This window comes from Phalacrocorax carbo, chromosome 2, assembly GCF_963921805.1.
Source record: "Phalacrocorax carbo chromosome 2, bPhaCar2.1, whole genome shotgun sequence".
NCBI classification, from domain to species: domain Eukaryota; kingdom Metazoa; phylum Chordata; class Aves; order Suliformes; family Phalacrocoracidae; genus Phalacrocorax; species Phalacrocorax carbo.
Window position 1 is genome coordinate 28,112,835 of NC_087514.1, and position 22,313 is coordinate 28,135,147.

General features: G+C 39.3%; 2 protein-coding genes across 2 annotated transcripts in view; one reads left to right on the forward strand and one right to left on the reverse strand.

The window, feature by feature from the left end:
• The first annotated feature begins 1,237 nt into the window (after positions 1-1,237).
• C2H8orf88 (chromosome 2 C8orf88 homolog) lies at positions 1,238-17,766 on the forward strand. The gene is made up of 6 exons (XM_064442436.1): positions 1,238-1,411; positions 3,790-3,882; positions 4,699-4,769; positions 8,916-9,000; positions 13,236-13,342; positions 17,713-17,766. Exons 2-6 carry the CDS (start codon positions 3,804-3,806, stop codon positions 17,749-17,751), a joined length of 381 nt encoding a protein of 126 aa, XP_064298506.1. The 5' UTR covers positions 1,238-1,411; positions 3,790-3,803; the 3' UTR covers positions 17,752-17,766.
• Positions 12,595-22,313, reverse strand: part of NECAB1 (N-terminal EF-hand calcium binding protein 1) — an 81,687-nt gene continuing 71,968 nt past the window's right edge. The window contains exon 13 of the mRNA XM_064442435.1: positions 12,595-21,126. Within this exon, the coding sequence (XP_064298505.1) occupies positions 21,098-21,126 (29 nt within the window). The 3' untranslated portion in view covers positions 12,595-21,097. The remainder of the gene's footprint in view (positions 21,127-22,313) is intronic.

Consider the following 22,313-nt stretch of genomic DNA (forward strand, 5'->3'; position numbering starts at 1 on the left):
AAAGTCTTTATATATAACAAATGAGACTGTAAATCTTTAACATTGGATATTAATAATTAAATACCTATTGATTAAGTATTTGTTATTTACATAATTAAGTTACATACTTGATGTTACCTACCTATTCTGAACCTCTGGAGTCAGACTTCATAGGTGCTATGAAATATTAAAAAAATAAAAACAAAAAAAGTTAAGGACTTTTCATTTACATTGTGTACTCAAGTAATATAAGTAAGGTGACTACCTGGAATCTATCAAATTAACATAAGGGAATTCTAGTCTGCCCGTGTGGGAGTTAGCAGGGCACATCCATTGTTATTGTTGATTACATGTGGTTATGGAAAATATTTTAATTTCCAAAACATGCAGGATGCCATCACATTTGTTTAAAAATGAAAAGCCGGTGGCCATCCTCTGGTTCCTCATACCCATGTGAGTGGCTGGTGCCATTGGGCTTGGACTGTTTTCCGGTTCACAAACCACACCTGACAGCTTTCCCAGGCCCATGGATTTTCCTTTTTTTTTTTTCCTGGATGAGTCTAGTTGTGGAGGCCTTGCAGCTGTGTTCAAAAGTCACTTATTTTCTTCTGATTTCCACTGTAAGACCATGACAAAATACGATGTTTTGTAGGACAGAGTAGTCATTCTAATGATAAGTAGACTTAATTTCTAAGAGAGCCGGAAAATCTCATTAACTACCAACAAAGGTAGGGAAGGAAGAGTATGTGGAGAACTGCCTTCTCTTCAGCCAGTAAATCACCCTGATGCAAGCTGACTCTGGAATTGAACTTTTTATGGGGATTATAGTGACTGAGATCACAGGCCGTACCGCCGCCCCCCCCACCCCAGCCCCAGGCTTCTCCCTCACGCCGAGGGCAGGCGGTCTGCCCCCGGCTCGCAGCAGGGCTTACGGCTGGTTTCGCACTGGTGGTACACTAGCTGCTACAAGGTAACACACGCTTTAATTAATGTAGAAAAATATTTATTAGAAAAAACCACAACCCTTTGCAAAAAAACATAACCACGAAGCACTCAGTAACCTGAAACGGCAGAACTTTGAACGCAATCGGAAAAAGAGTCAACTGAAGCTTACTTTACAAACGCCAGCAGCTTTATTGCCGGTCTCTCTCAGCCCTGACAGGAGGGGGAGCTGGCGGCACCGTCTCATCAGGGCCGGCAGAACCCCCCGTACGCGCCCTGCCAGCCCGCCCCGCTCCGCAGACCGTCGCAGGAGCTACAACCGCCCCCCCGCAGCGCGACCGTTAAACGGCCGTCGGCGCCCGAGCACGCGGTTGAGGAGAGAGCCGCCGCGCGAAGGCCGCTCTAGCCTGCCGCCGCTGCCGCTGAGGGAGGGCGGCGGGGCAGAGGTGCTGCCCGCGGCCGGCGGAGCTGCCCCGGGAGGCGGTTAGAGGTGGGCTGGGGCAGCCCTCCGGCTCCCTCGGACCAGAGCGGGGCGGCAGGGGCAGGCGAGCGACGAGGCGGCGGCTTGGGGAGGCGGCCGGACCGGGGCAGGCTGTTAGGTACCGGGAGGCGGCTCCGGTCAGGCTGGAGGAGAGAGGCTGTGGGTTCTGGTGGGTGCTGGGGGGCCCTGAGTGAAACAGGGCTTGTGCCTCTTCGGGCAGGGGGAGACGGTCAGGTTGTGGTTACTCGTGGGCCTGCTGGGCTCGGGGTGGGTTTCACAAAAATTTTTCATGTGTTCAGGAAGGAGTCTTCCAAAGAACATTTCTGATGGGCCCCCATAAGCTGTCTGTTGTGAATGTCCAGCTTGTTAACATGCTCAAAATAGGAAAGAAAAAAAAAAAAAAAAGGTTATACAGAAATCCTGCTAGGCCTGTTTGCTACAGCAGCAGGCTTCCTTTCTGGTGGGCTGGTCACTAACTGGAATAACGCCCGATGAGCAATGTGGTTTTTGTAAGGGTGAGGTCTTGCGGTGATGCAGGTGTGCCCCTGCAGCAGTAGTCTTTCCTGGAAGCAGTTAGTTTCTTAACTATTGAGCTAATTTTTCTCCACTTTTCTTTATATTATTAAGCTAGAAGGCTATTAATCCAGAAGGTTGGGCTGGATAACTTGTTGAGATCTTTTCCATCCTTTTCCCTCAGCTTAAAAGAGGAAATAGAGCTGTTACAACACTACTTGATTTCACCCCTGCCCAAACTCTCCTCTTCCTCTCATAGTGTTTTCTGTTTTGCTTTCTTTGGGACTGTTTTCTTAGACATCCTCATCATGGAAGCTGGGGGGGGGGGGCCAAAACGTATTGTTTTGCTGTCACCTGTTCTCATCAACAGGAGAAGGCTTTACAAAATACAGGTGTGCTACTTTATAGACGCTAGCCAGCCTCTTAAAACAGTTTTTCATATTTTTGAAAAGTGTGTGCATATCATTTGCAGTCAGGGTATAGAGGAATAATTGCTTTTTTTAATCTTCTGATGCAGATATCATTACTGCATTGCTTTATGCAGAAATTTAGTATCTAGTTTAAATATAGTTTAAACAAGCATTCGTACTCTGGATAAAATGAAATATGTCATACATGGCAGTTGTCTCAGTTCATTCACTTGCAGGAATTTTCACCTGTGCTTTTGACTACAGCTTTCAATCTATTTTTTTAAGTTGAGAAGGTAGGAAAACGAGGGAATCAAACCAGAACTTTTTTCCTAGTTTTAGCTCAACTGTTCTAATTCAGAAAGTAACCATTTAACAATTGGTTTCTCTACCTGAATGGGTTTGGACTGGCTATGTTGGAATATTGTTACTTGAATATGGAAGAAGTTCAATGTTCTAGTTCAAAAGATTTTATAACATACATGAGGTTTTTTTCCTATAATGCAGAGATGAGTTCAAGTGGGGAGTGACACTGGATCATATTAGATATAGCCTAACTTCTCTTTTCCAGTTCCATACTGGAATTGGATAATAATCTCTATAGTTTTAACTCTTGAAGTAATGATAGTTTCCTTTGAATCCTTTTTTTATTTTTTTACAACAATTCTTCCCTTGTAAAGTCTCTTAGAGAAAAAAGACTTTCAGTACCATTATTATTGTGTTGATTGTTGTTTCTGGTGTTATTTTTCTCTAAACAAAGCAGAAGTTCCTTCAAATTATGAAATCTTCCAGTTGCAAAGGAGATAGGGGTGGGAAGAAGAATCGTTTAGGTGTAGATACGAATTAAGCTATTATGAATGGTGGTTTACTTGTAGTGGGAGATTTGTTAGCCCAGCGCCACCTTAGCAATTTTTGGTGCTTCTGTAGCAGCTAAACTGAGTGGAAAGATGCAAAACTGTATTAATTTAACTAAAGTAGATATTAAAAAACAATTATGCATGTTTATGTAGAGAGAGAGATATATGTGTATATATATAAAAGGAACTCCTCTGCAACCAGGGCAGACTGCAAAGGGTATGCTGATATTAATTAATTAACCCCCCACTGAATTAAATTAACTGTTAGACAATACCTTCATTTCCATCACATGTCCCCATCTCCTTTCTCCAAGTGTACAGACATAACATACAGGAAAAAAATCTTTTTCAGAATAAGCTAGGGTAGCTCAACTGGAGGGAGAAATAAGAGAGGTGTCTGGTTCTGTCTTTATGCAAATTTTATCTGTCATATTCTATCATCTAAGAAAACTTCTGTGTTAGGCCTTTCTTCTTTTTCCTGTGCAGATACTAAAGAATAGCGTATCCTCTTGTCAAATGCAACTAAAGAGTGGTAGATAGACAGCTCTTCTCACTTAACATCCTATGTGAAACTGAATGCTCTGTATTGATTTTTGCTGCTTTTTTAAAGTGTGATGCTTCAAAATGTTAAAGGAAACTAAAAAGTTTATTGGTAAATCTCTTCAGCCAGCACGACCTGTGCATCATCTGTCTTCCAAACAAGGTGAGTAGCATGGCTCAGCTGCTGTTCACTTGGCCAAAGCTTCAGTTGCTTTAAAGGAAATAACAAGGACGTGCAGGGTGCCTTGGATATTTTTTTTTAAATTACTTCATCCAAACTATAGTGATGTATAGATATCTTGCTGTGTGTTGATCTGACTATGTCATCTCTGTGATAAAATCTGAATTTAAACCACATTTATGCAGAAATCTTTTTGGCGGTGTTCTTCTAGCTTGGCAGCTAAATTCTGGCTTCAGAAAGCTGGATCAGGCTTCTTTATTAAATTTGGATTTCTTGGGTTAGTTGACTCCTGCTATTGAAAACATAAAATACACATAATTTAACAAATACATTACTGTTTAGGTTTTATTGCAAGTACAGTATACTGCACCATACCGTTCTTAACTTCATACAAGTTTAACACAAACAAAGAAAAACCTAAAAAACAATTATGCGGTATTTATGTCAGGTGTGATATTTTGGTTTTGTTTTTAAATCTCTGTATGCCTTCTAGATATTGCAGCATTACAACTCTTCTAAAATTAGACATTTCTGGTGGTCAAAGAACTAGTGACAGCTGTACTGATGTGGACAGAAGCTAAGTGACAGGATAAATTTTTACTTTGTTTAAAATTCGTGGAAGAAATGAAAGATGGTGCTACAGTGATTTAGAGCATTTAAGTTGTGAATAAATGCCCACATAATCTCTTTGCAGTTGGATTTCAGTAGTGTTCTTGTGGCAAATATAATAAACTACAAATGTGGAGTCTATTTAAAATATGTTCTCTTTATGTTTTCTCTTATTTTCACCGGCATCAGCCATTGCGTTAAACTTTCAGACCGAATTACCTAGCAACACTGAAGTATGTTTGCAGAGTAAGGTTGACTGGGTAAGTATTGAGTAAATAGTAGATGACAAAGTTGATGGAGTGTGTTCTAGAGTGCTAAAAATCGGAGGTCAGCTGATCCCTTGTGTTACCAAATGAAAAATAAACTGTTTCCAGCTAGGAGTGTCCTTGAATCCATGTGTTACATACCAGCAGTGTCAGAAGTGCCAAGAAGAAGTATGAGTTTCAGGAATGCCTTCCCCCAATATTTGCATGCATTGGTAGCTGAAAAATACATCTTATGAGTTACTTATTTAAGAATCTTACGGAAGTCTGTGTAGTGTTTCTTAAGTCTTCGTTGAATTTAAGATGGCTATTTTAAACGTAAAAGCACACATATTCAGTCTTTGCTTATTGTGTCTGAAGACCAACATTATGAATACATTTTTTGTTTTGTTTTGTTAGCACATACACAAATTCATTTGAGGCAGCAAACATCACAAACCAGCTAATTGAACAGTTCCAGTGCATGCTGTAGTGCTGTTTCATTGACTCTGCTGGACCAGCCAATAAATGGGCCCTAGCATTCAAAAAACCAGAAGCACTCTAGTGGTTTACTGCCAGAAATACTTGTTTTTAGACATGGTACAATGTGTCCTTCAAACTTGAAATCGGTTGTAGCTGTTTGCTGCAAAATGAAGTTTTTAGTGTTCTGACTGGAATGTTTAATGTTCATAGTCTGCATTTGATTTTATGTTGATACTGGTTTGAATGTTCAGAGCATACTGAAAGATGAATTTATTTTTTTTGTTAGACCAAGTGCCTGTTCCTTAATTTTTTTTTTTTAATTTTAGAAGAGGTCTAATAATCCTGTAGACCTTCCTTTATTGTATGAAGCTTCTGGAAGCTGCCATTGACTTAAAAAAAAAAGCTCCAAAACAAGCAAACAAACAGACAACCCCCCAAAAATTCAAGGTGTTGGCAGCCTATCCTTGATCGCACATGGGAAAATGAAGTTATGCTTGTCTCTTGAGTAATATTTATTTGGGAGAACAAACTAATCCCTTTTAGAATAGGCCTGTGGTCAGCAATGTTGTGGTACTCAGTTTCATCAATATTTGGCTGTGTACTGCATTTCTTTGATGTTAGTGTAGCTGTATTATTTTTTTAAACTTTTTCTTTGGCATAGCATACTGAAAAGGCTTTTTAATACTTCTGACAGTCAGCTATTTCATGGGCACCTCCGAATACCAGCTGGTTAGTACCCTATGAACCACTTGTTGGTGGGCAGCATTATCCTAGAGGCTGGCATAGCAGCTTCACAGAATATTTTTCTAAGCAGCAACATTCAGTATCTAGTTTTGAAGATATCGGGAACTGAATCTGGCGATATTATCACTCTTCAATGATTCATGCTCAACATTCTCTATGTTTCAGAAAGCATCAGTGGTGATCTGAGGAAGCTGTATGTTGTTATCCATTTGCTCTTTGGCTCTTGATATGGTGAAATATGTCCCCATTTCTAGAATAATATATTTTTTTTTCACTTCAAGAACTTGTTCTTCAAAATTGTTGAAGTATTTCAGGTACTTTAAATCTTACTGCCTTTTTGGCAAGACAGTAATAGTGCTCTGTATCTACAATCATAAAATTTTAATTATCCTCATCCCATTTTCCATTCTTCAATGTATTTCCTTTTACAGAAGATGAATGAGCACAACACTGAACACACTGTAAGGTGAAAACCAAGAACAACTATTGACATAACACTTAGTATTGCTAAAGGAAAACCAACTTCTTACAGCTCTTTATACCAATGATCTGTTAAAAAGAGAATAGATATTCAAGTTGATATAGGTTAGGGTACAGGAAATGCAGGTTGCTTTTTGGAAAGCGTGGTGAATGGTGAAGATTTAAAAAAGTAAAGCAGACTGTATTTACCACTAACTTATAAAGAGATTTTGAAAAATAAAAGAAGCTTCAGAAACAACAAGAAAAAAACCCCCAAACCCCAGCTTTGACAAACCAGGTTCTTAAAGCAATGAAAGAACTGAAGAAGAATCTGGCAACTGAATTTTCCAAACTGTGTTACTGTGAGATATTTAGTATGCACGCTTAAAACTGCTTAGACTTCTGCCAGAAAAAAAGAACTGTCATTATTGCACATCAGGAGTGCTGGTCAGTGTTAGATTCAACTCTGAGTATAAGGAACAGTGAATTATAGAACTCCTATATGAGGAACTTACAGTCTGAAACGTGTGTCTTAAGCCTTAGAGCAAGTGGAGAAGAGCTGCTGTTAATAATGAGCACAGCAGTAGTGCTTGTATCTAAGGTGTTAGCCTTGATTCTAGGGAATTTGCACCAAACTGCTGTTCAGAGTAAAAGTGCCTGAATACTCATTGTGCCCTAACCAGATGATGTAAAGTAAAGAATGATTTGTATTCCTTCATGGTATGCAAGAATTTTCAGAAGATCTGGAGAGTGCTGAATATATTACCTCAGATCTGTTTGAGGTAGAGAGGCAGGCTTGAAAAGTCTCTATCAGTCAATATCAGTTTTAATTTACTACTTCTTAACTACCATTTAAAAATGATGTTGAGCTTCAGAAATACATGCCCTGCTCTAGGGATGTTTATAAATTGATTCCATTCTTTGCAGGTAGATTTCAGACAGGAACGTGTGTAAGAGTGTTGTTGTGAGTGATGACACTCAAATGTTAAGTTTTGGGTTGAAACCCAAGCATAATAGAACTCCTGATATTATGAAGCAGTTGGCGGGATGATGTGATAGGAGATGATGCAGGAAAAAATGTAAAAATATTGTGGTGATGTCTGGCACACGCCTGTAAATTCTGCTTTATCATGCATGTCTTTCTTGTATATTTGAGAATGTGTTAAATCCTTGTTTGTACTTGGAAAGAGCCTTTAAATAGCTAATCCTTGTGAAGACTACTTGAACATCACAACACAGTTAGAATTAGCAGTATGGCGCTCTGTTAACTTAATTCTCCGAAATCCCTAAATTTTTCACGTTTTTTCCCCCAAAGTTTTGGGCAAAACAGGAGAAGATAACTAAATTTTAACCACAGAAAATGGAAGTGCAAGCAGGGTGGATGATGTACTAGAAATATTTGCCATATCACAATTTGTAGTCTTAGCACACTGAAAGCTGGTGGTGCAGTTACAGTACAATGTGTTAACTGCTGTCTCTGTCAGAAAAGAGGATGTCTTCCGCTTTTGACAAATGCTTCCCAGAATTTTCAGTTGTTGTTGCACCCCTCCCTCCCTGCCACCCTACCCCCCCCCCCCCCCCCAAAAAAAAAAAAAAACCCCAACCAAACAAAAACAAAACAAAACAAAACAAACCTGTTTTGGAATGAGGTCAAAATTCTTCAGCCAAACCTGTGGAGCCTTTTTGGAGCCAAGACTAACTATTGAAGGTAAACTACTTTCGTGCTGTCCCAAAGGGTCACTTCAAGGTTTTGGCAGCTGGAAGGAGCTCAGCGTTATGCTGTAGGTGTTGGGACTTGATGTTTATGAAACCTTTTGCAAAGTGAGAGAATCAAAGTCTCTCCCTTGGTCTTAAGGAAAGTCCTTCCTGCTTTTATTATTCCCCAGTGTAGCAGCTTCTGGCTGTGTTCTGGGTGAGATAAAAGGAGGAGATAATTGTGTTCTTTTTTTAAAACTAGCAATAGCATTGTTAAATTCTGTCTAAAAGGTTGTGTCTCAAATGTGCTGACCTATGCTGCTTTGTAGCTTGTTGAACTATTCCTTTATTGTATGTAATAAACAAACATTCTACAGGTTCACATTAAACTTCTCAGGCATTTTACGTTACTGGTATTCCTATTTACAGTTTTCTGCAGTTGTTTTTCAGGACCTTTGTCTTTCAAGTTAGAGGTGCATCAACTGTTACAAATAACTGCAGTTCTGATTACAGTTTAATTTGTGCAAGACCATTTCTTTTCAGACTGTTCTTATACTGTAAAGAGTAGAAAAAAATCAGTTTTCTTCATGCACAGAAGATCTTAATTACCCAGATTCTTGGTGACTGGTAAAAGCAATATTGATGACTGAAAATGCTACAAATGTTATTTTTAACTAAGAAACACAGAAACATACATCCATGTTTTAATATATTTTTAAGGAAACAAGCTTCATAATCTTGTAAAATATATAAATTTTTTTAACTCTTTACTCCCTATTTTAGTTACCTGAAATGACTGAAGTGAAGATCTTAACTCAAACTATGATGCCTTGTCAACCAAAACAGCATGAATCAGAAGCAAAAAAAGGTAAAATATTGCATGGAGGTCTGTGTCAGGATTGTATTTTCTGGATGGAAGACAGCTGAACTTTGAAATTATGTGGGCTGCATATTATTTTTTTCTTATTAGCCAGTGCTTTGAGAGTTTGCCTTCCTTCTATACCACAATTAAAAATCAATGTGAAAAATTTGTTTTTCATGTAACACTCCAGAGAAAGTGTAAAGCTTGGCCGTAACTGAGGTGGGAAATCTCCACTGGAAGACTTTCTTGCATGTAAGGGCATACCTGTCTTTAATTTTTTTTTTATAAAACAAACAAAAAAAAAACCCAAAACCAAACCCCAAGCATAAAAAATTTCTTCACACAAAATCCTGGTTTTGTGTAAATTGCTTCCGTATGTAGAAGTACAGGTTTGAGTTGCATCCTTTGGCCTGTTGCAGGCATCAGACAAGGCATACAATCTTGCATGCAACCGATTTAAGAATTTAGTAGTTTGGCTTCCTTTTCCTACTCTTAGTACAATGCTTCTGAGATACTGATTTTCTGATGGTTAGAAGTCACGTAACTTCTCTTATGATTAGTCCTGGACAGTTTGTTCTTGTGTCAATACTGGCCTTAAGGTTTGCTTCTTATGCTTTTCTTTCTATACCAATTGTCACTCAGTACTTACAAAGCATAATAGTGTTTTTGTCATGGTTTGGTAGGTTAAACAAGGCAAACTTTCACTCTTTTTTTTTTTGTGTGGTTTTTTTTTCTCTTTAAGGGATGGTTTCAGATTCCAGATGTATTCTCACAGTCCTCTGCACTGCTTCCTGCCTAATTCTTCATTCTTAAACATGTCACAGGAACTGAGACAGTGATCCAGGTTAAGTCATCAGTTCATTGAGACAATATTTTCTGTTAATGTTTTCCTGTAATCAGGCATCTCAAATCTCCAGCTGTAATCTCCAACCTTCAAGCCTCCAGAGATTACTTAGTTTGTTCTGTTGCTCTTAGTACTCAAGAACTGGAAGAATTTTGTTAAGTTTTGTTGAGCCTTTCCTATTTTTCCTCAATCTGAGGTTCTGTCACCCATATTTCTGAGCAGTAATTCTATGCTGTCATCTGTTACTGACTTGAAAGTAACTCTTCCATGTATCACCTTTCAGGCTCAGGTTCAATTCTTTTATTCTTGATCTTAGTAAGTAGAATAATGTTATGTTCTTTGAGTCTAGTTTGGTGTCAGGCTTGTCAAGTTCTAGATGGTTGGTGGTGACTTTCTCATCCTTTCTTGTTGATTCTGCTTATGGTGTGTAGAGACCGTTGTGTTCTACAAGATCTTAAATGGCTTCTCATCAGATCCTGGTCTCTTGTATAAGCCATCACTTTGGATCTCTTTAGTGGTTAATTGCTCTGTGATGCCCTCCTGAGTCTACTCCACATTTGTCCATAATTCCACAGTTTTTCCAGCACTTGTTTTCAAAGGGCTTTTGGTTTTTTGCTGGTTGTTGTAATCCTTTCTTCCTGAGGCCTTGTTGTTCAGCTAAAAATAAGCCTCTCTCTTCCCCCTTCCCCTTCCACTGCACTCTGAAATTTCCACTGGATCTCTATTTTTATCTCCAGCTGTACCTTAAGTTCTAGATAATAATTTCCATTAGAAATTCAGCGGTAGTATGCCTTCAATTATCTGCCTTTGCAGTTCTTCAGTGCTTTTTGCTGCTATCTCAGTTACTTTCTTGCTTTCTCTTAGAATCATAGAATAGGTTGGGTTGGAAGGGACATTTAAAAGTCATCTAGTCCAACCCCCCTGCAATGAGCAGGGGCATCTTCAACTAGATCACTACACTCGTTTAAGTACTGGAAGGCCGCAATAAGGTCTCCCTGGAGCCTTCTCTTCTCCAGGCTGAACAACCCAAACTCTCTCAGTCTGTCCTCGTAGGGGAGGTGCTCCAGTGCTCCATCCCCTGATCATCTTCATGGCCCTCCTCTGGACCTGCTCAAGCAGGTCAATTCAATGTCTTTTCTTATGCTTGGGGCCCCAGAGCTGGATGCAGTACTCCAGGTGGGGGCTCATGAGAGCAGACTATAGAGGGGCAGAATCACCTCCCTCAACCTGGTGGTCACACTTCTTTTTATGCTGCCCAGGATATAGTTGGATTTCTGGGCTGCTAGCACCCATTGCCATCTTATATTCAGTTTTTCATCCACCAGTACTCCCAAGTCCTTGTCCACTTGGCTGCTCTCAACCCCTTCATCCCCCAGCCTGTACTGATATCGGGGGTTGCCCAAACCAGGTGTACGACCTTGCACTTGGCCTCGTTAGGCCTCATGGGGTTCACATGGATCCACTTGTTCAGGTCCTTCTGGATAGCATCCCATCCCCCCAGTGTGTCAACTGCACCACTCAGCTTGGTGTCATCTGCAAACTTGCTGAGGGTGCACTCAATCCCTCTGTCAATGTCATTGATGAAGATATTAAACAGTATTAGTCCCAGTAGGGACCCCTGAGGGCCACCACACATCACCAGTCTGCATCTGGACATTGAGCCATTGACCACTACCCTCTGGATGTGACCATCCAACCAGTTCCTCATCCACTGAACAGTCCAGCCCTCAAATCCATCTTTTGAATTTAGAGAAAAGGATGTTGTGGGGACCATGTCAAAACCTTACAGAAGCCATCATTTTCGTCTGTTTTTAACCAAGGGGGAAAAATCCTAAGCCGTAAGTTTTCAAATATGCTCGTGGTCTTTAAACTATTCTTTTTAAAGTAGTCTTCATGCCCTCACATAGGTGAAGCAGTTATTACAATCACTTGTGGATTAAGCAGTTATTACAATCAAAGGCAGGAAAGAATCATGTTCATAGTTGATTTTGTGGCTTCTCTTGTCAACAGCCTACAGCATGAGAGGCAAAAACTAGTCCATCAAGTGACTATGTAGCAGTCTTACAGGTGGCCCACTATTCCTAAAGGAAGAAAATCCTTTGTCACCAAGGACCAGAGATAAAGTTTGTCCCTTATTTGCCTAATTCCTTTCCTCTTTTTTCTGCTCTTGTTTAAGAGCTTAAAATATGGACATCGGTAGATATACCTGAGGCCATGCTAGAGACAAGACAGTCGTACAAGCTTGAATGATAACACGTACGTTCTAAGCAAAGCCCCTGACTCTTGTTGATTCAGTGTAAAATGCTCAAAACTGTTTCACTGGTATTAATTTGTTATGCCTAAACTGGCATGCAGCAGATCTTGTAATTACTTTTACCTGTTGAAAGACATCAACTTAATAGCTCCAAGAAAAGAGATACTCAGTTTTTCTGTCCCATACACATTCGCCACTTCGGTGTGAGTTACAAACAGATTTTCTTCTAGGGTTTGAAGACCATTTTGTGGTATTTCTGTTAAATAGAGCAAGATACAGGGAGTCTGTCCATAGTGTGAGGTTGGATTCACCTTTTTGTGTTCTTTTGTATTAAAATAAACCCTTATTAGCTTGGAATAATCCTCAATATTTACTAACTCAATTTGATAGTGTCGCAGTTTAACCCCAGCTGGCAACTAAGTACCAGACTGCTGCTTCCTCACTCACCCCTGGTGGGACGGGGGAGAGCATCAGAAGAGTAAAAATGAGGAAACTCGTGGGCTGAGATAAAGACAGTTTAATAGGCAAAAGCCACTCACACAAGCAAAGCAAAACAAAGAATTCATTTACTGTCCCATGGGCAAGCAGGTGTTCAGCCATCTCCAGGAAAGCAGGGCTCTATCATGTCTAACGGTTACTCAGAAAGACAAATGCCATCATTCCAAACGTCCCCCCCTTCCTTCTTCTTCCCCCAGCTTTATATGCGGAGCATGACATCATATGGTGTGGGGTATCCCTTTGGTCAGCTGGGGTCAGCTGTCCCAGCTGTGTCCCCTCCCAATGACTTGTGCACCCAGCCTACTCGCTGGTGGGGTGGGGTGCTCAGCAGTAGCAAAAACATCCCTGTATTATCAACACTGTTTTTAGCATATATCCAAAACACAGCCCCATACTGGCTACTATAAAGAAAACTAACTCTATCCCAGCCAACACCAGTACATAGAGCTAAACTGAAATGCTCTGTAATTTACTACACATTGTCCTGATGCAAGGCCAGAATTAAATTACTGCTGGTTTTAATACTGATTTTTATATTCCACATGCAGCATTTCCACCCTCCTTTAAGAAACCAAATCAGTTCTCTGAATTCCCAACCTTAATGCCTAAAACAATGTTGAACTTAGTAATTTTGTATGTTCACAGAAAGGATCAAATACAGCAGAGATTTCCTTCTGAAACTTTCAAGTGTTTCTCTCTCTCAGAAGAAGCCAGAGTTTCTTCCTGATCATCCAGTTGTGCTTGATAAGCCCGTAAGTGCATTTTTCATATTAAGTGAAGTTATAAAAACAGTCATGGAGGTTTTGACAACTTATTTGATAGGAAACGCTTTTCTTCAGACTAGCCTGTCAAATAGATAAAACCTTCAAAAGACAGATAGTGCAGTTCGGTTCTGTTACCTTTATGTACGACTTCCCCAGCCAGTATTTGGCATCTTACCATGGCCAGTACTGTACAAAGGAAAAGGGTTTTTTCTATGTTTTCAGGTAAAAGATCAAGTATGTTTCCAAATTTAAAGTCAGTATGAAATCATATTAAAGCTTTCTACTATGAAATCACAGTACGTAGACAGAATTCACATAGAATTCCAAAGCTCTGTCTTTTCAAAATATAAAAGAACAGTCTTGATGAATTTCTGGCTTGGTGAGACTCTGATTGTAGTGTTTAAGTTGTTCATGCATCAGTGTCCACTACAAAATTATTAATGAGCTTAATGCAGTTTGTGTTATCATTATCTCTGGTCTGTGTTGTTGGGGAGAAATAAAAAGATATGAATGATGAATCTGAGGGATATCCAGGAGCGCCACCTTAATGTTTGAGGTGAAATAATCCTCAAATACTTCGTATGCTAACAGAAAAAAATCTAATAGTTTGCATTCTGCGCACCAAGTGTGGGAAAATGTTCTTGGGTATAAACATAATATCAAATCAGGCTATATATGAGGCTGCTTCTAAGGCCATCGGGATGTAGTACTTCTAGAAATAGGATTCTTATCCTGGAGAAGTATGTCCCAATGACTACTCTGTTAGTCACAATCTGAGGCAGTTTTAAACTTTTAAAATCTATAGTTTTTAGAAAAACAAAGTTAAATAATATATGACAGTAATTGGCCTTTCCTGGTCTTACTTTTTATATCTTTGTTACATTTGTCCTCAAGAAGAAAGCTTTACTTGTTTGAAAAGCTGCCTGCAGGTAGGGAAGTTTCAACTCTTGAATTTCCTAACATTTCCCCCCCCCCTCCCCCTGTCGCTTGAGTTTCTAAAGGGAGCATATTTTGGTAATGTATACACTTCCACATGGTTATGGTCATAGGTAGAAGAGGACCCCTGCAGAAATGTAATAAGTGGACAAATGAACTCTAAAATTTCTCATGGCATGGCTAAATCACAAATAATTTGGGTAGAGGGAAATAAGGGTAGTAAAAACTGGTGCAAGCCAAGATGGGTTTGTGTGTTTTAGTAGATTGTTTTTGGGCTGGAGGATCTATGTCAGTAGGATGATGCCATAAGTGTATCCAGTTATATATAGTCTTGTCTTTCTAAAAAGAGTATCTCACTGTTCATGAGGCCTGCTCTTAAATCTTTCCTCTGCTTTGTGTTAGTCATATATATGTAAGCCCCCACTTGCATATGCTAGTTTATCACAGAGATAAAAAAAGCGGTAAGTTTTCCGTTTTATTTAGCTGCAAAAGGGGACGGGTAAATTACAAACCCTTATTAGTCAGGTGGTTGTGTTAGAATAACATAATGCGTACCACTTAGCTATCATTATTGGTGTCTTAAGCACAAAGTATGGATGGTTGAGTAGGAAGCTAAAGGAAGAAAATCCTGTTTTCATGAAAAAAAAAGTAAAAGCTGGTAAATTTGCTATGTCATCTTGGAGACAGCCTTGAAAAGGGTATTGCAAGTATATTGGTCTCATTAGTATATAAAGGTGATATTATTAGCTTGCCAGTCATACTTTGGAAGTTAGTTCCACATTGCAAGTATGAAACTTGATCAGTGATAGTCTGTATTTTTTTTTCTTTGCTAAACTGACTAGAATAAATGTCTTGCTGTTAATATAGGATAAAACTATCCACTGTTGTATTCTAGTGTTGAGTTTTAGTGTAGGCATTGAATTCTTAGTAATTTGGGAGTTTGTTTGGTGGCTTATTAACATGAATTCAACATAAAAGTTCTTTGGATGTGGACGTATTTTGCATGTCTGCATGGATCTACCAGCTTGCTTTTCACTTAGCGGTTTCATTATTGGCAAGGAGGAGGGAAAAATTACCATTGTTTCCAAGAACGTCGTAAGATCTCAGTTAAAGTAGATGAACCTGAACCCTACCCAGCTAATCACTTTCTATAAAAAGATTGAAGCACTTGCAGGCGTTAAGTTTTTCTCTGTGGGAATCCAAATATAAGAATCTGTGAACAGAAGCTGAATCTTGCCTAGGAATGCCTTAGACTTGACTTGGCCTGTCAACTAAGGGATCTTACTTTCAGGTCTTCTATGTTAGTGTGGAAAGATACGTGTCCAATTTCAGGAATGAGGAGGGATAAAACACATTTCAAAACCAGAAGAAAAAACCCCAGCAACTACACACATTTTATGGGACAAAGACCCGCATTATTTCCTCTTCTGAGTTGGATGCATATCTTAGAAAACACTACTAGTCAGACTTTGAAATACAGGACCGATTAGTCAACATGGAAATAGGAGAGGCCTCTGTCTGTTCAGAATGCGGAGCTTGTTGTATTGCTCCTCTTAAAACAGTGACACTGAATAAACAATTTTTCTCTCCAGGAGAGGGTTTATCTCAAATAAGAACAGTCTGAGCCCAATATCCCATAAAAGGGTTTTTCTTAATACTTCTTATAATATGTAGATTGGAGGAAAAGCAATTCATAATTCTTGACCATGTAATCTAAGAAGGCACCCGGAATCCAGGGAAAAAGCAAAGATAAATTCAGAGCTAACTTATCCATAAAAGGCAGTGATTTCATGCTCCTCCTGGTGCAGTCCGGTGACATCTGTCATATTAAATTGCCTTCACCTTGCTTATTGAGACTGGATGTCTGAGTTTGAGCATCCCGCATGGAAGTAGAGAACAGGTTGATTAATAGTAGAAGGCCTATAGGACAAGTACACACAGTTTTAGTTTTGATACAAATGGTGTTTTCCAGGTGCTGTTTCTTTCTTACCTATTTAGTGATGAGATAGCATTATAATCTCAGTCTTGTTCTGAGGTTGCTGAAGCATGTTTTTGGTAGCTTTTAATGACTTCCCCAGAATCATTTAGTTTGGAAGGGACCTCTTGAGGTCATCTCGTCCAACCCCTCTACTCAAGCACAGTCAGCTAGAGCAGATTGCCCAGGATCACGTCCAGTCAGGTTTTGAGTATTTCCATGGGCAGAGACGTTACAACCTCTCTGAGGAGAGACTGCACAACCTGTTGGCAGTGCTTGGTTGCCCTCACAGGGAAAAAACAATTAGTTTGGGGAGGCTGTGAGAGCTGGGTCTCTTTCATCAGATCTTATTGGATGTTCCCATTAGTTAAATCAAGTGTCTCCCTCATAGAGTTTGTTGTTTCTCGAAGGGAGCGGGGAGAGATACAGTCTGATTTTAAGGACATCCTGTAGCAGAGTTGAAATGATAGTAATTATCTGATGTTGCTATTCCTGAGATCTCTAAGGTAAGTGCTGAGGTGGGTTTCTGTGCAGTTTTTCTTGTAGCATCCTGATAACAAGTCATCTAAAGATGGTACTTTTTTGGTAGGGCAGTACCAGAAAAGAGAGTAGAGAGTTTGTATCCTGACAATATCATTATTCAGGTCTTGTTGACAGTGGAGTGTGCAAACCCGCTTAACTTACTTAATTTACAGTAAGCGGTGTTCAGTTGCTCCATTATCCATCCTCTTTCCTCTGCACTTGAGTTGCCTTCATGCAGCCGATTCTGTAGTTACATGGGAAAATTCCAGTGTGTTGACTGATCCCGTGTCACTCATTTTTCTTCACAGAAACCAGAGGGACTGATGAGATGCATGTGTGAATTAAATGAATTATGCTTAAAAGGGGCAGAAGGAGGCCTCCAAATAAATTTCTAATGAGGAACAGACAGTCCTACAACATGTCAGTGAGCAAGTTGTTGTCAACAGTTTGCTGCTGAATTCAATATTCAGGCGGTTCTTGACTATCTTAAGACTTCTCTAGTTCTAAATTTTTGAAGTCACTCCCAAAGTATGTGCCCATCTATGAGTGAAAGTTGTATTTTCAGATGGAGAAGGCTTCCTGAAGTAACCTGGACAAGGGAGGTGCTGTTGGTACAGTTAGTGGGCCGTGGATTGCATTTGTCCTAAAAGACATTGAGGTTTTCTGAGATGTGGGGATCAGCCCTACCTATACATAGCTCAGCATTTGAACTGAACTGATGTTTCTGTGCTGACAAAGTCTGCCAGGAAGATTTCAGATTAAGTATCTGTGATTAATGAAAGTAGAACTGTTTGCATTAATTAAAAAAAAAAATCAAATTGTTAAATGTACATGGAGTAGAAAAGGGCTATAAGCAGACCCATGAAAACTTGATTTAAATGACCTGTTATAACTGAAGTAATTTGAGGGTGGGTTTGTCTTACAGGAAAAGAGCAACCCTTTTGTTGACATATGCAAGAAGTGACAGGTTGTTTGGAAGATGAGAAATCCATCAATGAAGGAGCTCCGTATGATGTCGATCTTCAAGATTTTTGAAGGTACTTGGGTGCCTACAGATGACAGTAGGACCCTGAGAAAGTTACGGAAATGCCCGTTTCTTCCTGTAATTGCCCAAATGCTTTAGAAGTCAAACGTTTAATTTGTAATGCCAGAGATTGTAATACCATTGCAGTGAAAATAAATAATTTTACATTTTGCCATGACAGAATTTTGTCCTGAATCATCTGTATTATGTAGCCATATAGTTTGTCTGACCATAAATTCTAAACCAATACTTGACTGGGGCTTTTTGCTTGCTCCCACCTCCTTTCCTTAGCAGTAATAATGTAACAACAAATACTGGCTGTGTCAAATCTCCGATGTCTTAGAGCATGTACTCCTCTAGCTTCCCCACCCCCCCCAACCTCATTTGCTTGCTTTCTTCATTTGAAATCTCCATATTGACACAAAAGATTCCTTAATATTCTGTGGATTCATACCGTCTTTCAAGGTACAAAGTCTTAACAGTTTCAAGGTACAAAGTTACCAACAGTTCCACTAAAAGAGAGATGATTTCTCCATCATGGATCAGAACACGAGAACTGTCTGTGTTGCATTCCTTGAAGTTCTTTTTAAATAATTGTCCAGCATTTTTTACTTTGAATTGTGGAAGTAATGGGCAAAATTGAGGAACAAGACAGATATTTATCACGTCTTATATGGGTAAATAGGTATGCCAATACATAGTTAATTCTACAACTTTTTTTTCTTAAATTAGAATAGTATTTAATAGTGAAGTGGAAAGCAGTAGTTTGAGTACTTCTTGACAGTATCCTTCAGTGGACAAGCATCAATAATAGTAATTTTGTATGAATATAATTATCTTCAAAACCTGTATTCAGACCTGCAGGAACATCATTTGGGCACTGAAGGCAATTTTTTAACCTATGTTACAAATGACAGTGGAAGCTAAATGAGAACGTGTTGAATGGTAATCGCAATAGCGCAGAAAACTTTGAAGTTGCATTTGATAGATACTACCTTTCTTTCCCTGAACAACTGAAATAAACTTGCTTGAATTGAGTTTCTTTTATGTTTAGCAGCAGTCAGTCAGTTAAAATAAACTTCCAAGTGTATTCTATTTGTATGTTGTTTACAAGTAATTTTACAAAGAACTGAAATCTTTGTTTGTTTTATAATCACAGGGAGCTCTTTTCAGAGTAAGTCCTATTGATCTTTTCCCCTGGTATGTGTTGAAGGCAATTTCTGTGTATAGCTCTCAAAACTTCAGTGACACTTCTCAAACTTGTTCGTGTGTATGATTCATCAAAGTGTTTGTTTGCTAATAAGTATACTAGGGAGAATGACCTGCTAGAGCTTTCCTCCCCTCCAGCACCTAATTGACTTGAACTTCTAAAGCAGGTTATTTTGAGAATGATTTTAATATAGTTTATCTAGTGAAAAGGAAAAATGTCGTAAACATCAGTGTAGTGTGTCAGTTTTCACTTAAGAATTTACCCTGCAGCAGTGTCACATGTCACTGTATTTCCTTTGTCAGTAGAACAGTAGTGACAAAAGAAAACATGCTGTACACTAGACTGATGTCTCGGCACAGGGAAAAAGCCAGCCAGATTCTTCAGGAATATCAGTTTTACTTTTACTTTGCTAAAGACAATAAACCTTCAAACTTTCACTGATCTGCCAGGTGAGAGTGTAATATGGCTATTTGGGTGCCTTTCTAAGAATGAACAGATCTGTAGCTGGGTTGTGGCAATACTGGAAAGCTTTGGACTTCAGTATTAAAAGTATTCACTTTTGCTGAGTTACTATAAGGTGAAATTTGTCTCTAACATGGGTGCCTAAATTTAGGTGTGTAGGCATCACTTTGACATCCACATCTGCTTAGAGAACCTAAGCTCCATTGATGTTATTGGCCAAAGGGTTTGATTTGGTTAACGGTGGGCATCTGGTGTCATCTGAGACATGTCGGGTATCTGAAGCAGCTGCATGGGGCTGGCACAAATGATGCACAACCTATAGGTAACTCGTGTCTTTCTCAGCTGGGAGCTGGACCAGTTGGGATACCCTCGGGCAGCTCACATGTACCAGATGCTCTTTTTTAGGCAGCTAATTTTGCCTCAGAACTCCATTGATAACAATAGGAGCTGCGATGCTTTGGTCACATGCAGGTACCTGAATGTGACACCTTTCTTAGTCTTGAGCTCAATCCTGGGCATAGCTTCTGGAATATGGAACCTTATTGCAAGGAAGATTGCTCATGTGTAGTCTAAATTCCCCACTTTTTAATTACATATGGTAATGTGTTGGCTGAGTTGAAAAAAGTTAGATAAATCCTACAGTTAAGAAGCTATTTTATTTAATATGACTTTTAAGTTACTTTTTGGGTACTGTTTGTAACTTTGGACTGCTCAATGAGTGGAGAGAGTGGTCATTCAGCGTGTAGAGCTTGTCAGCCTGGCATGGAGGTGTGAGGTCACAACAGTCACTTGCCTTTCATTCTTAGGCTGGAGGACATACCTGCTCAGATGCAAGGGACAACAGCACGATTTCTTAGGGAAGAAGGTATTTCTGCTTCCAGGTTTATGGCTATTTATGCTCTAACAGTGGTTTCTCTAATGACTTTTCAGTGAGCTGCCAGTGACCTAATGAATGTTTGCCGACTGTTCAGGACACAGGGTTCAAAGCAAATCGGTTGTGAAATGTTAAGTCTGTGTATCCAAAGTGGCTTGGCAGACATATTTCCTCTTGTGAGGACAGGGGCTGGAGGCTGTGAAGAGAAAATGGTACTGCCTTGTCTTGTCGTGGGCAGTTTCCTGTATGAGCAAAGTTCTGTACTAACACAAGAAGTCGTCCCTGTGTTTATTCTCCTAATTAATGACTTACAACTTCTCTGAAGCATGAGACATCTATGAAAATGTGTGTTCATGTTCCTCCCTGTTTCTTCTGTAAAGGGAGAAAACAGCAGCATGAACTAACAGTTGCTTATTAACGTAAGACTAAAACTTTTCACAAATACCTAGTCATACCAATCAAGATGCACTTTTCTGTGACAGTTTGGACCGAATATACACATAAACAGCTTAGCATAGTTGTCTTATTTCAGCTTTCAGAATGCATCATTTCACTGAACTAGTCACAAGAAGAGAAGGTAATAAATGTGCAGTTTTCCATATTTTAAAATGGAAAAGATCACGTCTGTAATAACAAACAGCATCACATCATAAATTCATAATCCAGCACATCGATACACTGTGTGAGCATTATTGTAATGAAAAGCAATGCAACATTAACAGTACTCGGAACCACAGCTTCTAGTTGTTATTGAGGACCCACCACGATGCTGAAAGAGAGGAGAATTTATTTATTTGTTAACATAATCAGTATTTCTTTTTCTACCTCTTGTAAAAAATCCTAAATAAAATCACTATAACGTATATAAAGAAACGTTAGTTTACATTTGCAGCTAATACTGTTTTATTTGAAAGCTGCATACTTTCAAGGACAAAACCTCTCCAGGCAGGGGAAGAATACTTAAAATAGTAAAAGAGCGGAGTATAGAAGGTATACTGGTAGGATTACAGCCATCATTTTTTTTACTTCATGAACGCTTTTGGTTTTTCAAATACAAATATGGTTTGTATAGATCAAATACAGGAAGTACCTTCCGTGAAACAAAAGTTCAAATGCCTGCACAGATTTCTAAATAATAGATAATCTATGAAATTGTAAAAATAACTGGGAATACATCGCTGCCCCTTGCCCCCCCAGCCAGGAGTGCACGGGAAAAATGCTGTTTCTATGGCAACTGTCTGCCAGGATAGAGTGCTGCAGACTGAAACCCTTCTTAGCAGACAGAGTCCACACTTTAACAAGCTTTTTCAATCCCATTTCAGACACTTCTGTATTTAGGCATTTAAAAATGACATTTACATTTTATATTATGTTAATTGTACTTTAGCTGTGAGTAAACCACCCCAGGAACGCTCCTGGGTCATACCCCGTCTTGCTCTTGGACACACGGAAGTTTGGAAAAAGGATGCGTTGTTTCCTACAGCAAAGTTTGTCTTAAATCCAGCAATTTCCCAGTAAGATACATGATTTGAAGGGATTCTTGGTTCATTAAGTGCAGTCTCCAGACACTGCAGGAATCTCTGGCATATAATTGCGTGTTCAGTCATGAGGTCTGAGAATGTCTTAGCTGGTTTCTTCTAAGGAGAAACCCAAGGGATAAGGCTACATAATACTTTTTTCTACTAGGTGGGGGTTTCTTATTTTAAATTTAGCCTGTACTCAGGCATAGGGGAAATCAGGATTTCATTGTAATAGATTTGTGTAGCCTAAGATAAAAATTTTGCTGTCCTCCCTCTGAAAATACGGGACCGATGCTTGCTTCATCCTGCTGCTTAACTATCATTTCTTTCAGAAAGAAGATGTTGTGTGCTCATTGGTTTGTATTAGAAATAGTAATTTGGAACCATTAACACCTTGCTTTTTCAGAGGAGTTTGTTTTTTCCCCCCATTTTAAGA

Excerpts from the sequence above, each read along its gene's own strand:
- C2H8orf88 (XM_064442436.1), top strand. The coding sequence starts at position 3,804 with ATGTTAAAGGAAACTAAAAAGTTTATTGGTAAATCTCTTCAGCCAGCA. Across the intron at positions 9,001-13,235 it reads TGAATCAGAAGCAAAAAAAG|AAAGGATCAAATACAGCAGA; the intron begins GTAAAATATTGC and ends GTATGTTCACAG. Across the intron at positions 13,343-17,712 it reads CAGTTGTGCTTGATAAGCCC|GAAAAGAGCAACCCTTTTGT; the intron begins GTAAGTGCATTT and ends TTTGTCTTACAG.